Source organism: Lemur catta, chromosome 15 (assembly GCF_020740605.2).
Source record: "Lemur catta isolate mLemCat1 chromosome 15, mLemCat1.pri, whole genome shotgun sequence".
Classification (NCBI taxonomy): domain Eukaryota; kingdom Metazoa; phylum Chordata; class Mammalia; order Primates; family Lemuridae; genus Lemur; species Lemur catta.
In genome coordinates, this window is record NC_059142.1 from 14,025,818 (window position 1) to 14,041,830 (window position 16,013).

The window sequence follows — 16,013 nt, forward strand, 5'->3', positions numbered from 1 at the left end:
CTCTGGGAGGCCGAGGTGGGAGGATGGCTTGAGCTCAGGAGTTCGAGACCAGCCTGAGCAAGAGCGAGACCCTGTTTCTACTAAAAATAGAAAGAAATTATATGGACAACTAAAAATCTATATAGAAAAAATTACCCGGGCATGGTGGCGCATGCCTGTAGTCCCAGCTACTCAGGAGGCTAAGGCAGGAGGATCACTTGAGCCCAGGAGTTGGAGGTTGCTGTGAGCTAGGCTGATGCCACGGCACTCTAGCCCGGGCAACAGAGTGAGACTCTGTCTCAAAAAAAAAAAAAAAAGAAGCTACTGGCTCAACTCACCCAGCAGCATGTTCTACCCTCCTCAATAATCACAGGACAACAGGTTTCAGCCAATGGATATATCATATCCCTCACAGTTAGGCTAACAGGGAACTGCAGATATGAAGTAGAATACAGACAAATATTACTAAATATAATATTAGACGAAAGCCAGCGATGTGGAAGAAAGATCAAAGTCAATGACTGAAAGAAACTACAGGGAAATGGACCAAGGATTGCTTGGGCCAAATGAGTGTCATAATCGTTAGTGGCTCTCAAATGTTAGCATCAGAATCCCAGGACTAGTTAAAACACAGGTTCTGAGCCCTGCTCCCAGAGTTTGACTAATTCAGTAGGTCTAGGTAGCACCCCAAACTCACCCTGCTAACTAGTCCCCGAGGGATGGTAATGGTGTTGGTCCAGGGGCCACTCTTTGAGAAACATATGCCTAGATACAAGGGCATAAACCAGAGTTGGGGGGTGAGTGGTAGGGAAATACAGCTCTCTAGAAAGCTGGAGGCAGAGAAATTGATCAGGGATGCCGAGGCAGTGACTGCTTCCTTCCCATCAATGAGAATGTGGCCTTGCTGACACGAAGGTTGTTTCAAGAACAAGAAGAGCCCAGGTTGCAAATAGTTCCTTAAGTGACAGCTTATAGATTGTTAGTATAAACTATTCTGGAAGAGATACGTAAACCCTGAGCATAAAAGATCAGAGACATGGCAAAATTTGTCAAGGACCAAGTAAAATTTATCACAGGAACGCAAGGTTATTCAACACATGAAAATCAGTCAATACCAATATATTGACATAATAAAGACAAAAACAATATATGCATAGCAATAGACATGAAGAAAAAGCATTTGGCAAAATCCAACACCCTTTCATGGCAAAAACATTCAACAAACTAGGAATAGGAGGGAACTTCCTCAACGTGATGAAGGACAACTAGAAAAATCCACAGTTAACATCATATCCAACAGTGAAAGACTGAAAACTTTCTTCCTAAGATCAGGAACAGGACAAGATGTCTGCTGTCACTATTTCTATTCAATATCATCCTGGACAATCTAGTCAGGGAAAATAGATAATAAAAGGAAATAAAATGCACCCAGATTGGAAAGGAATAAGCTAAACTACCTCTCTTTGGAGATGACATGATCGATGCATAGAAAATCCCCCAAAATAAAACTAATAAATAAGTTCGGCAAGGTTGCAGGACACAAGATCAATATGCAAAAATCAATTGTATTTCCATACACTTGCAATGTACAATCCAAAAATGAAATTAAAAAAACAATTCCAGTTACAATAGGATCAAAAAGAATAAAACATCTAGGAATAAATTTAACAAAACAAGTGCAAGGCATGTACACTGAAAACTACAAAACAGCTCTGAAAGAAATTAAAGACCTAAATAAATGTAAAGACATCTCATGTTCACAGATTGGAACTAATATTGTTATGATGGCAATATCCCCTAATTGATCTAGAGATTCAACACAATCCCTATCAAAATCCCCGTTGGCTTTTCTGCAGAAATTGACCAGCTGACCCTAAAATTCCTATGGAAATGCATGGACACAGAATAGCCAAAACAATCTTGCAAAAGAAGAACAAAGTTGGTGGGTTCCCACTTTCTGATTTCAAACTTCCTGCAGGTGTGCAGTAATCAACAATGTGTGGCATACTGGCACATAAATGTGAGTGGAATAGAATTGAGAGTCCAGAAATAAACCCATATGTCTATGATTGATTTCTGATAAAGATGCCAAAAATAATTCAATGAAAGAAAGATTAGTCTTTTCAATAAGTGGTGCTGGGAAAACTGGTTACCCATGTGCAAAAGAACCCTTACCTCATGCCATACACAAAAATTAACTCAAAGTGGATCAAAGACCTAAATATAAGAAATAAAATTATAAAACTTTCAAAGAAAACATGGGAGTAAATCTTCATGACCTTGGACTGGGCAATGGTTTCTTAGAGATGGCACCAAAAGTACAGACAATAAAAGAAAAAATATATACATTGGACTTCATCAAAATTTTTAAAAATTTTGTGCTTCAAAAGATGTTATCAAGAAAGTGATATGATAACCTATAAAATGGGAGAAACATTTGCAAATCATATATCTGATAAGGGTCTAGTGTCCCAAATATATAAAGAACTCCTACAACTCAACAACAGTAAGACAAATAACCTAAATTAAAAATAGGCAAAGGGTTTGAATAGACATGTCCCCAAAGAAGATAAACAAATGACCCATAAACTCATGAAAAGATGTTTAACATCATTAGTGATGAGGGAAATGAAAATCAAAACTGCAATGAGATATTACTTCACACCTACTAGGATGGCTATAACCAAAAAGACAGATGATAACAAGTGTTGGCAAGGAAATGGAGAATTTGGAACACTTTTACATTACTGTGCAGCTACTTTGGAAAAGAATTTGGCAGTTCTTCAAAAAGTTAAACAGAATTACCATATGATACAACAATTCTATTCCTAGATATATACCCAAGATAATTGCAAACATATCCACACAAAAACTTGCATATGAACACTTACACCAGCATTATTCATAATAGCCAAAAAGTAGAAAAAACTCATATGCCCTTCCAATGACAAATGGGTAAAATGTGACATATCCATACAATGAAATAATATTTAGCCATAAGATAGAATGAAGTATAGAGTCATGCCACAACCTGGATGACTCTCAAAGAAATTACGCTAAGGGGAAGAAGCCAGACACAAAAGGCCACATACTGTTTGATTCCATTTATATGAAATAAAGGGGACGGAGAAAGGAGTGTGGAGACTGACTGCTAATGGGTGCAGGGTTTCTTTTGGAGATAATGAAGATGTTCTTGAACTAGGTAATGGTGATGGTTGCATGGCTTCATGAATATGTTAAAACCACTGAATTGTACACTTTTAAGAAGGGTGGGTTTTATGTATGTGAATTATATCTCAATTTTAAAAAATGAGTCTGGCAAGAGCCTAGCTGGCTTGAACAGTGTGAATGACAGCTGCGTGCTTCCTTAGTTAATTAGAATCAAGATGACTGCTGCTGCATGTTGTAATCTCACTTAGGATCTTTGGCTGATGAATCAGTCATAAGTGCGGCCATTCCCTCTCATCTGTAACCTACCGGAAAACTCTGAGACTTAATAGAACAGGCAGAAGGAGACTCTAAAACACATAGAATGAGCCCACGGCTTCCGTGAATCAATGTCAGACTGTTAAAAGAACCAATCAGAGAACATGAAAATGAAAAGGTGATTGTTTGAAAAATAAAAACAAAAAACTCCAGGGAAGAGCTGACCAGCAGAATGGAAAACAGCTGATGAAGAGAGAATGGGTGAGCTGTTGGTTAGAACCCAGGAATACTTGCAGAACCCACCAAGGACCAAGAGATAAGAATAAGGACAACTTGAGACATGGTTAGAAAAGTTCTAGCATCTGTCTGATAGAAGCTTTGGAAGGACACAACAGAGAAAGAAATACTTGAAGAAACAATGAAAATAAAACTTCACAGTAATGAAACGGCACAACCTGGTGCAGGCATGACAAGCAAGCACAACAACAAAAATCTCACCCAGAAACGTTTGTGATTTCAGAATGCAAGGAATCATGATTTAAAAACTTAAAGCTTCAAGAAGAATTTTAAAAAACAGATTAGCCGTAAAGGAATGAGAATCAAATGTATCTCAGTCTTCTCACCAGCAACACTAAATGAAAGAAAGCCCCGTCGGAATATCTTCAAAGATAGTTGGGAACACGACTGTGGACGTAGGTAAACTTGCATTCAAATGAGAAGGCAAAATAGAGACATGTTTAGAAATACAAAGACTGGAAAGTTACAATCCACAGTCCCTACCTGAAAGAATTACTTGAGGAGATATTCTAGGGAAAAGAGAAAGTAAATCCAAGAAGAATTCATGGAATTTAAGAAGTGGTAGCAGTGAGGACTATAAAGGGTGAATTTTACTGAATGTAAATATACTTCAATATACTTAACTGAGGAATGAGAAGGAGAAGGAGGAGGAGTTATCACTGATACAGACACCATGATGAGAAAAAAAAAGAAACCCTCCCCAAAAGTAGAATAGTAAAACTTACCATTGAGTTGAAATAAGAACTGACAACAACCTGGAACCAAGTGGGCAGGGGATGTGCGAGCTCGGGGAGTTGGAAAGAGAAGGAAGAGAAAAGGGTTTCCAGGTCCTTTCCTATCCAGTATTAGGATATAGATAATGACTTAATCCAGACCTCGATAGAAAATACCAGTGTTTACATGTGTGTTAAAAATGTACCTTTTTAGAAATACAGGAGAAAACTGTATTGATAATATAGTTGATTTAATAAATAGAGAACTTAGAACCCAAAATATACGGATACTTTAACTTATAAGGAGCATACACACACATACACACACGCACACACAGAGACAGTGTTTTAGACAAGAAAGAATTTCAAAAAGATAGCACATCACATTCTGCACAATGGAATAAAATTATAAGTTAGCAAGAAAACCATCTATTTGCCAGGATTCTTGTAAATGGTTCTAAATAACTCTTTGGGTAAAGAGGAGAAATACGAAGGTTTTGCACAACTTAGAAACGACAGACAGTACAAGGGCTACTTATTCAAATCCTGTGGAATGTTTCCAAAGAGGCTGGATCCAGGTTTTGTGGGGACTGAAGCTTATACAATTTTAGGGTCCCCTTTAAGAAAAAGATTATCAAAAAATCTTACTTTTACAAATTTTACCACCAAAAGGTAATAGGTGAACACCTTGCTTAGGCCCCTCCAAGGCCTTGGGAAGGACCCGTGCATGTGTGAACTAGAAAACAAGATTAAAGAGCTTTTCTCTCTAGAATTTGGAAAGGTATAAATAACATAAACCCAAAGAAAGTAGTAGGAAAGAATGAATGAAATAAAAAATAACAGCAATATTAATTTATATACATTAAATAGAAAAATTTAAGAAGAGTTGGTTAATAAAAGTAAGAGCTATTTCTTTGAAAAGACCATCAAAATAAGGAAACCTTTGGCAAAGCTTATTAAGAATGAGAGAGAGAGAGAAATGTAGGGACCGGGGAATGGATACAAACAATGGGAAGAATGAGAAAGAAAACATAACAGAATGTTATGTCTGAAAAAAGAACATTGTTTTCAACTTGATGAAGGATATTTCTGGACTCCTAGGGCAAGGGTTATGGTTATTGGTGAGACATTAGCATATTTCCATGACGGCGCTACAGTCAGGATCAAACAGGAAAACCTGGTATCACTCCTGCTACTCGGCACAGATCTGGAGATCCTATGTAATGCAATTTAAAAGAAAAATAAGTAGTATAAATATTGGCAAGAGTGTAACTGTGAAGATTTGTAAATGATATGACACTCTAACTAGAAAACCCAAGAGAATCAACTGACAAACATTATATTAGAACTAATAAGAAATTTCAGCAAAGTGGCAATATTTCAAATACATAGCAGATGAATAATTTACATATATATATAAAGACTTCCTAAAAACCAGTTTAAAAAGATAAATAATCCAATAGCAAGATGGGCAAAAATTATGTTTAAGAGATTCAGAAAAAAGAAAATAGGATCGGTCAACACATTTATGAAAAGATGCTTAATCTCACTAGAAATCAGATCAAGACAAACCAAGACAATGAGCAAATATTTTCCCCCATCCCTCAGGTAAAAATTTAAAGTTTGATAATATCAAGTCTGGTAACACTGTGGAGAAATGGCTAACCTAATCCACGGTTGCTGTGCAAATTTACATTTGCACAGTCTTTTTGGAAAATCATTTGGCAGTATCTATTAAAATTTTTCATGCTTATACTTTTAACTCATGTAACATTCTGTTAAAAATGAAAAATTCCAATGTCTATTACTGCAGAATGGTTACATAAATCAAGGTACATCTATTGTAGAGAACACCATAGCACAGCTGTGGTCCCCAAGCTGCGGTCCCCAACCCCTGGGCCAGCAAGTGAGGCTTCATCTGTATTTACAGTCTCTCCCCATTGCTCACATCTCTGCCTGAGCTCCGCCCCCTGTCAGATCAGCAGGGGCATTAGATTCTCATGGGAGTGAGAACCCTACTGTAAACTGCGCATGCGAGGGATCTGCTTTGCAGCTCCTTATGAGAACCTAATGTCTGATGATCTGAGGTGAAGCTGAGGTTGTGATGCTAGCACTGGGGAGCGGCTGCAAATACAGATTATCATTAGCAGAGAGGTTTGACTGCACAGAGACCATAATAAATCAAATACTTGCGGACTCGTATCAACACCCTATCAGTGAGTGGCAAGTGACAATTAAGCTGTATCTGGTGGCAGGCTTTAAGTCAGAATCTGACACTTATTTTAGTCTGCACGTGGCCCGCCCATTATTTTATTTACCACTTCTGTCCACGCCTCTTCCCCACATTGCGCACTTGTCTCAGTCACAGTGTTGGTAAGCCCACAAGCTGACCCCAGCAAAAATGAGTCAAAAAACATATGTCGCTGGAAAGCTTCTTTGAAAAGGGGGAAAGACCCAATGATGAGACAGCAGAAGACTCTAAGACTGCCAAAAAAATGAAAGTTGCATTTAAAAGAAAATACCAGGAGTCCTACTTAAATTACAGGTTCATCGCAACAGGTAATTCACATTCTCCAAGCCCGCTTTGTATAAAGTGTGGCAACTGGCTATCCAACGAAGCCATGAAGGCTTCAAAACTGCTTCGCCACATGCAGACCAAGCACCCTGCATTAACAGACAAGCCTTTGGAGTTTTTCCAAAAGAAAAAAATGTGACCACAAAAACCAGAAGAAATTATTGAAGGCCACCACTTCGTTAAATGTGTCTGCACTGAGAGCATCATTCTTAGTGGCTGACCACGTTGCTAAAGCTGAGAAGCCCTTTGCTATTGGTGAAGAGTTGATCCTGCCTGCTGCTAAGGACATTTGCCGTGAACTTTTAGGAGAGGCTGCAGTTCAAAAGGTATCACATGATTCTCTTTCAGCTAGAACCATAAATAGAAAAATTGATGAAATAGCAGAGGATATTGAGGAACAATTGTTAGAGAGGATTAATGAGTCACCGTGGTATCATTGACGAATCTACCGATATTGACAACAAGGCAACAATGCTTGTTTTTGTGCACTATATTTTTCAGGAGGATGTGCGTGAGGATATGTTATGTGCATTTTTGTTGCCAACCAACACCACTGCTGCAGAACTGTTCAAGTCTTTGAATGACTACATATCAGGAAAATTGAATTGGTCGTTGTGTATCAGTATATACACGGATGGAGCGGCTGCCATGACTGGATGGCTTTCTGGTTTCACTACTCGGGCCAAGGAGGTCACTTTTGAATATGAGTCATCTATGTCACTGTGTCATCTATACAGAAATGCTACCTAGCTGAAAAATGTCACCTGAACTAAGTGTTTTGCAGGATGAGACTAAAATTATCAACCACGTTAAAGTCCATGCCCTTAACTCACATCTGTTCACACAGCTCTGTGAGGAGAGGGACACAGAGCATGTACATCTTCTCTTATACACAGCAATGAGATGGCTTTCTACAGGGAGGTCACTGGCCAGAGTGTCTGAGTCATAAGAGCCACTCACCACTCCAGAGATTTCTTTTAGAAAAGCAGTCACCACTGGCAGCACATTTCAGTGACACAGAATGGGTCGCAAAATTTGTGTACTTGCGTGACGTAGTCAACCTGCTCAATGAACTCAACCTGTCACTTCAGGGGAGTATGACAACTGTGTTCCAGGCAGCAGATAAAGTGGCTGCATTCAAAGCCAAACTGGAATTATGGGGGTGAAGAGTGAACATTAGGATTTTTGACATGTTTCAAACATTGGCAGAGATTTTGAAAGAGACTGAGCCAGGGCCGCCTTTCTCCCAGCTGGTACACGATCACCTATCTCAGTGTTCAAAAGAGTTTCAGCATTACTTCCCAACCACAAAAGACCCCCAAAATGGGAAGGTATGGATCCACGATCCATTTGTGAGTTAGCCAGGTGAACCAACTTTGTCCATACTAGAAGAGGATCATCTGCTTGAGATCGTAAATGACAGTTGGCCTTAATAAAAGTATGTTTGAGACAACTTAAAATCTCCATACATTCTGGATTAAAGTCAAGATGGAATATCCTAAGATGGCCACTGAAAGGCCTGCTTCCATTTTCAACATCCTATCTTTGTGAGGAAAGGTTTTCTGCAGTGATAGCAACCCAAACGAGATTACAGAGTAGACCGAACATAAGCAACATACTTCGGGTGTCACTGTCTCCCGTCACCTCCAGATGGAACCGTCTAGTTGCAGGAAAACAAGCTCAGGGCTCCCACTGATCTGCGTTATGGTGAGTTGTATAGTTATTTCATTATATATTACAAGGTAGTAATAATGGAAATAAAGTGCACAATAAATGTAATGCACTTGAATCATCCTGACATCATCCCGCCACCCCCAGTCCATGGAAAAATTGTCTTCTATGAAACCAGTCCCAGGTGCCAAAAAGGTGGGGACTTCAGTAATACAAGTGGAAAGAATGAGGTAAAATCTATATATACTCATGTGAAAAGCTCTGCAAGATCTACTGTCAAGTGGGGGAGGGGGGGAATAAGTTGCAGCACTAATGTCTAATATGATCTATCTCTAGAGAGATACCTTGCGCATTGACAAACTCTGCAGTGAGGCCTGCAATTGAAAGAATAACTAAGGGAGACTTTGGTTTTATTTGTATTGTTGATGTTTTCTTCCAAGAATTAATTCAAGAAATAAGGTGGATATCTGCACACTAATATTCACAGCGGCATTACTCACAATAGCTAAAAGGTGGAAGCAACCCGAATGTCCATCAACAGTTGAATGGATAAACAAAATGTGGTACGTATGTACCGTGGAAAGTTATTCAGCCAGAAAATGAAATGAAGTAGTGATTCATGCTACAACATGGATGAATCTTGCAGACATTATGCTAAGTGAAATAAGCCAGACACAAAAGGACAACTACCACATAATGCCTCTTACATGAGCTACCTAGAGAAGTCACGTCAATAGAAAGTAGCATGGCGGCTGCCAGGGGCTGGGGGGAGGAGGATGGGGAATTCGTGTTTAATGGGTACAGAGTTTCAGTTGGGGAAAGATGACAAAGTTCTAGAGACAGATGTTGGTGACAGTTGCAAAGCAGTGTGAATGGACTTAATGTCACTAAACTGTATATTTTAAAATGCTTAAAATGGAAAATTGTATGTTATGCATATTTTACCACAATGAAAAATGTTAAATAAAAAAAATAAGACAAACGATTGTAAAATATGAATGACAATAATCATGATTATAGTGCACTGAGCTGATGCTGAAAGGTTCTTTTCCACTAAAATACGTATATGCCGGGCAATATATTACCAAAAAAGGAAACTGTATAACCAAACTTAAAATAAAGCATGTGTAATACACAAGTGCCAGAGATAAAGAGGGAACTGCAATCCAGAGACGGAAGCGGAAGCTGAGACACAGCAGACTTGGATCCCATGAAATCAGCAGGACACGGGCTCCGCACTGTGAACGCCACCGACCTGACCTCCACCGTGGACGGTGAAGGCTAAAGTGGAGCCCCGTTTATAGTGGGGATCCCCGAAGGGCTATTCTATCCATAAAGGAACTTTAAAAAAAAAAACCCCATTGGGGAAGCAGCAAAGAAACCATTCACAGGCAGTGAGAAAGGAAAGTCACACATGAGTAATTAAAACCCTAAGCCTGTGCCACTTTTGGGTGTAGGGTCTAAATTTACACCACCCATGTAGAAAGGAAACTCGGAACTATAAATTTAGCATATAAAATATTCAGGATGAGTGAAACACTCAGGCCCAGCAGAAAGGAACACAAAACCAGTCCCTATAAGGACAGTTTCACAGCTCAGGGCACGCAAGGCTCCCACAGAAATGAAAAGCGGGGTGGGCGGGGTGGTGATGGGACCAAGATGAGTTCACAATAAAAAATGGAGAAACGAAATCCATGAAGGATGGCTAGCATGTGCGCACACACACACACACGCATCACCTCAAGAACTGGAGATGGGAGAGTAGCCTGAGAATACCAGTGCAACACAGGATGTAAAAGGCTAAGGAGAGAAAAGATGGAACACAAAACAGAATTCAGGTTTAAGAGGAAGAAGGTCAGCTCCAGGGGGAATTTGTGGAGCATAAGGAGTCTCCAGGACATTTAGGTACCGGTTAGTAAGAGGCTGCCAGAAACATGGATCTGGAGCCTAAGAGAAAGGTCTTGGCTGCGGACGGTTGTCACCGAGGGTGGCTGAAGCGCCCCTGGGGGAGGTGTGATGAGCCAGGGTGTCAACCACGAGAGGGGGCCCTGGAGTGAGCTCTGTGTTTAAGGGCAGGGAACTCGAAGGAGGCAGGGATATACACTCTATCTACACCGCCAATTCTGACTGCAGCCTTTTCCAGGAAATGCGCTCAGAGCCTCCTCTCCCCAAGGTACTCCCAGGGCCTCTCAGAGCCCCTTCCTGAGCCTGTCTTACTGCACAGTGATCCGCAGCTCTGATCTGCCTCTCCCACTCCTATGGGTGACAGTGCCATCCCGCTGCTCTTTGTTTCCCCCACATCGAGCACAGGGTTGGACCCCTGTGGTGGCTCCATAAATGACTGTTGAAATGAATGAAATGGATGTGTGTGTTCTGCCACGTTGTGGGAATTTACACAGTGAGTGCGCAGGAGAATGGAACTCGGAGTTGCTGGAAATCTGGCTGGCTTCCTCTTCCTCTCCCACTCTCTCTCTCTCTCTCTCTCTCTCTCTCTCTCTCTCTCTCTTGCCTTCTTGCCCCTCATTCTGCACTGGGAGGAAACAGCATCGACTCTCAGACTCAGGCAAGCGCTGCCCCTAATCCAATCGCGTGTGAGCAGCAGGAAGCTTGTGTTGGGGCTGCGGTTGCGCGAGATCCTTCACTCTTCTCCCCTTCTCCCATCATTATAAAAATTACCTGCCATGGAATGCACTTTGCAAGTATTATCTCATTTAATCCTCACAGCTTTTGTAGTAGTCCCCCACTCTGCAGATGAAGAAAGTGAGGCTCAGAAAGGGACGTGACTTCCCCTGGCCACAAAGCCATGGAGTGGCAGGGCTGAGGTTCCAACCAAGACCTTTCTGACTCCAGAGCTGGAGTTTCTGCCTCTCGCATGGACTCACATATGCACAGCTCCTTCTCCCTGCCCTCCTCTGTCCTCCCAGCTCACACTGCCTCTTGCGCACCCTCTCCTTAGCTCACACTGTGTCTGAGTCACACATTCTTTGGCAGACAAGTGGGAATAGGGGGTGGGAAGGGGTGGCCAGATGGGTGGTGAGTATAAATCCGGGTTTATCTTTTCACAGTAACATGCACTGTTGTGGGGCAGGACCTAGAATCCATGACCCCTCTGAGCCCCTTCTGCGATTCTTGGGGTGAAAGAAAAAGCAGACCAAAGACTCCTCTGCAAATACAGCTGTGAAGACTGGGAAATTGCCCCTGGACTAGCCTTGGGGACCAGACTCAGAGCCTGATCTTCTTGTGGATGGGACAGGGACCCAGGGTGCCTTTCCTTTAAGACTCTGACTTTCTTGGGCCTGACTTTGTGGGGGCCCAGAATGGTGCCAAGCCCCAGTCCAATCTGGGAGGTGATGCCCTGGACTGGGAATCAGGAGACCAGGGACCTGGGTCTGACTGATGCCACCACTAACTTGTAGGACCTTGGGCAAGATGCTGCTTCTCTGAGCTCAGGTTCTTCATTTGTGACATAGAACAACCATCCCAGGCTTGTCTGTTTCTCAGAACAGGTGCTTTGGCAGGGAGAGGGCTCTGAACCAAGGAGGCAAGGGTGGGGGATGTGAGGAGCAGATGCCGGGGCAAGACAACCAACGTCAAGACAGCTGTCGCCCAGAGAGCTGCCACCAAGGTGGCCATCCTCTTGGCCTGGGCCAGGGCCATCTCACTGAGTACCTCCTGACAGGGTGGCCTTGCGCACTCAGCAACTCTGGCCCAGATCAAGACTCTGAATGACAGGACCGAGAGAGGACAGAGGAGAGGAGAGGAGGAAGAAATGAAGTGGAGGAGTAGCATGCGGGGTGGGGGAGGAGGGGTGGAAGGAGCTGACCTGAGGATGACAGGCATAGAGGTCAACACCCGGCATCCTGGATGGGGATCCAGCCCTGCCTCTGCTTCTGACTCCAATGTGACATTAATCAGGCACAGCCTTCAGCTGAGGCTCTCTGAGCCTCATTTTCCCTATATGTCAGCTCAGCTTTTATGACTTCCTCAACTATATCATCCACTTGCCTTTCAAAGCCCAGCCCCATCACTTCACTGTCAGAAGCCCATCCTGCACCCCCTCCCCTGCCTCCGTCTACACGTCCTACCTCCCCCCTCCAGGCTGACAACCCTCAGCTTAAGCCTGATGCCCTGTGTCTTGACTTATACCGTCTCACCCATCACAAGGCAGAGGCCTCCGTGAATCACCTCTGGTCCCTCCTGCAAAGCACTTACACACAGTAGGTGCTCATAAACTTCCTGTTGGTCATGAAAAATGGTCAAACATCTAGACGGATGGGTGCCAAAAAGGCTCAGCTTGCTTTGTCTGCTGTTCAAGCTCCTGGTCTAGACTCCCCCCGCCCCCATAAAAAGCCTCCTGGATTAGTCTCCGTCATATATTCCTTTTTCAACAACTCAGGCAAAGGAAGTCCTGGCACTCACTGCTGTCCTTCTCCCTTTAGACATCAGCTCCTGCCCCTGTTCAAAGGCTCTTCCAGCTGCCACTCTTCGTATCCAGCAGATCCCAACCCCACAGGCCTGACAGTCCAAGGAGCTTGGCCCCAGCTACCTGCCATTAATCATCCATGCCACAAGGGTAGCCACTCTACAGACAGGGGAAGATCTGCCGAAGTACCCTGGAGTTGTTCTGCCACACAAGACCCCTCAGAAGTCCCCAAGAGAGCTCCTGAGGTCACAGGACTCAGGGATGCTGTGAGGGAGGTACCCAGACAGAGGGACTCTTCACAGAAGACCTAAGCTCCAGCCCCAGTTGCCAGCCCTACAGCCCACCCTGCCACACACATCCATGCACCCCCCGGCCAGGACAGAAGCAGAACCTCACCTGGGTGCTCCTCCAGCTTCCCCATGGTCTCCATCTGCTCCACCAGGTCGTTTGAGTTCCACTGGCTCATCCCAATGAGGATGGCATTCTTCCCTTCAGCCACATCCTCTGTGGAAGAAGCAGAGACAGGCGTGAGCAGGTGGGTCTTGGGGTCGGTAGCCCTGACAGGAGCTGTGTCTGAGGGAGTACTTATTTCTTCCTGGGTTGAGGTAGACTCTAGCTATTGAAGGTGTCTGCCATCATAGACAGGTTTGAGCATCAGCAATTTGCCATTGCAAAAAGACACTGGTTGTACCCTATGGGGCCCCCACTTATTACAGCAAAAGAAAGTAACAAGGGGGCTGCAACCCCCCCCCCCCGAAGGCTCCATTCCTAGCACTGACAGCAGTATCTCTTGAGAGGCAGGGTGTTTGGGTAGAAAGAGCAAAACCTTGTCACTTGCTAGCAGTTTTTCTTTGGGTAAGTTATTGACTCCTCTGAGCCTCAGTTTTCCCATCAGCAAAATAGGACTGGCAATGTCCAACTCACAGAGTTGTGAGGATTAAATGAGACAATGTGTGAAAAGTCTTGGTGCATAGGAGTGGCTCATAGGTGAGAGCCGTTATAATTATTTCTTCACATGAGAAGTAACTCACCATCAGGATTTGAGTGGATCAGGATTTAAGTGGGGTGGAAGCAGCTCTGGAGTAACTGGGAGAGCAGAAGCTGTCTAGTTCTAAGCAAGCTTGAGCTATATGCAACCCTCAGCCCACATCTCAACCTTATGAAGTTCTCAAGGCCTCCATTCTCCCCTACTCCTCCCCTCAACCCTGTCTCCATCTTTGCCCTTCCCCTGTGTAAGCTTAGTGATTACTCTGGGAGAAATCAGTGGGGCCCCACTCCCTAACCACACTGAACGCAAGCCCCTGGGCTCCACACATCCAGTACATCTGGTACAGTCCTTCATCCTGCAAAGGGACATTTCTTCAAGAACAAACCCACAAGGATGCTTGGTCTCTTCCCCACACCCCACCCCAAAGACATGGGCCCTCCTGGTGATGAGCTTTGTGCCCTTCCTCACAGGACAGACACCTGAGGGTATGGAGGAGACTCCCTAACCTCATGATAATTAAGAATAAAGGGTTAAGACCTATTTTACCACCAAAGAAACTTACCTAGCAGGTGGAACCAATATGGCGGCTCTGAAGCTCTGGGAGCTGTCCAGAGTTCTGATTCACTCTGGTGCTCAGTTATCCAGACCCCATTTCTGGCTAGGACACCTTCTCCTGCCTTATTTTATTTATCTATTTGATTTATTTAATAACACTTATCAAATCCTTGCTACACACTGAGATTGTTATAAGTGCTTTATAAATATTAACTCACTTAATTCTCATAACAATACTAAAAAGGTACAATTATTATTATCTCCATTTTATAAACAGAGAAACTGAGTCACAGAATAACTGAATAATCCTTGCCCCAGGTCACTCACTAAAGCCAGGATTCAAACCCAGTTATATGATTTCAAGAGTCCTGAAATCCTGCCACCCGGATAGCCTACCCTGGACATCCTGTATTGGCTGGCTGCCCAACACTGCAGCCAGGCACCACACACACCCAGACAATTTCCTGAGCCCGGCATGTTCCATCTGGGGAAAGGTTTATACCCATAAGCAGCATTATGTATTGGACAGGGCTCTGACCAAGTTCCAGTGCAGATTCTGCTACATGTGAACTTTGTGCTTTTAGACACATCTCTCAAACACTGTGCCTGTTTTTTTATCTCTTAAATGTTGGTAACAACTCTGGCTCTATAGATTTTTCTAGCAAGCTGCTATGGGAACAAATACACAGTAAATTTTTTAAAAACTACACAAGCCAAGATGCTATAGACAAATATAGGTGGTACTATTCTTGGGGAAGCTGAATCGTAAAGAGGTTAAGAGCTCAATTCTGATGTTAGGTTGACTATTTTTGATCCTGAACCCACCACCTGCCCTATGACCTTGGACAAGGAGCTTCATCTTTATGAGCTTCAGTCTTCTCCTCTATGAAATGATATCACCTCAGTGCCTATGTCACAGGATTGCTGTGAGGGTTAAATAAGATGACACGGGCTACAATAGTGCCTGGCACACAGTAAGAGCACAGACTGAGATACTATCAAATGGTGGTGGCATTTGCTGTGCCCTCATACGCACTCTCGGTCCAGTCGCGCCATTGTTTGCCTCTATGACATTCTACTCAGCTCCAGAGTAGGGTGGATGGCTGGGCGCAGTGGCTCCTGCCTGTAATCCTAGCACTCTGGGAGGCTGAGGCGTGAGGATCATTTGAACTCAGGAGTTTGAGACCAGCCCAAGCAAGAGCAAGACCCCGTCTCTACACAAAATAGAAAAATTAGCTGGGCATCGTGGCATGCACCAAGCTAAGGAAGGAGGATTGCTTGAGCCCAGGAGTTGGAGGTTGCAGTGAGCTATGATGATGCCACTGCACTCTACCTCAGGTGGCAGAGGGAGACTCTGTCTTAAAAAAAGAAAGAAAAGAAAAGAAA

The 16,013-nt window shown here is 43.3% G+C and overlaps 1 protein-coding gene across 1 annotated transcript in view; it reads right to left on the reverse strand.

Annotated features, from left to right (window-relative positions):
- The window catches only part of PITPNM3 (PITPNM family member 3), a 91,482-nt gene that overhangs the window by 49,688 nt on the left and 25,781 nt on the right, over positions 1 to 16,013 (reverse strand). Inside the window, 1 exon segment of the mRNA XM_045526011.1 lies at positions 13,481 to 13,588. Within this exon segment, the coding sequence (XP_045381967.1) occupies positions 13,481 to 13,588 (108 nt within the window).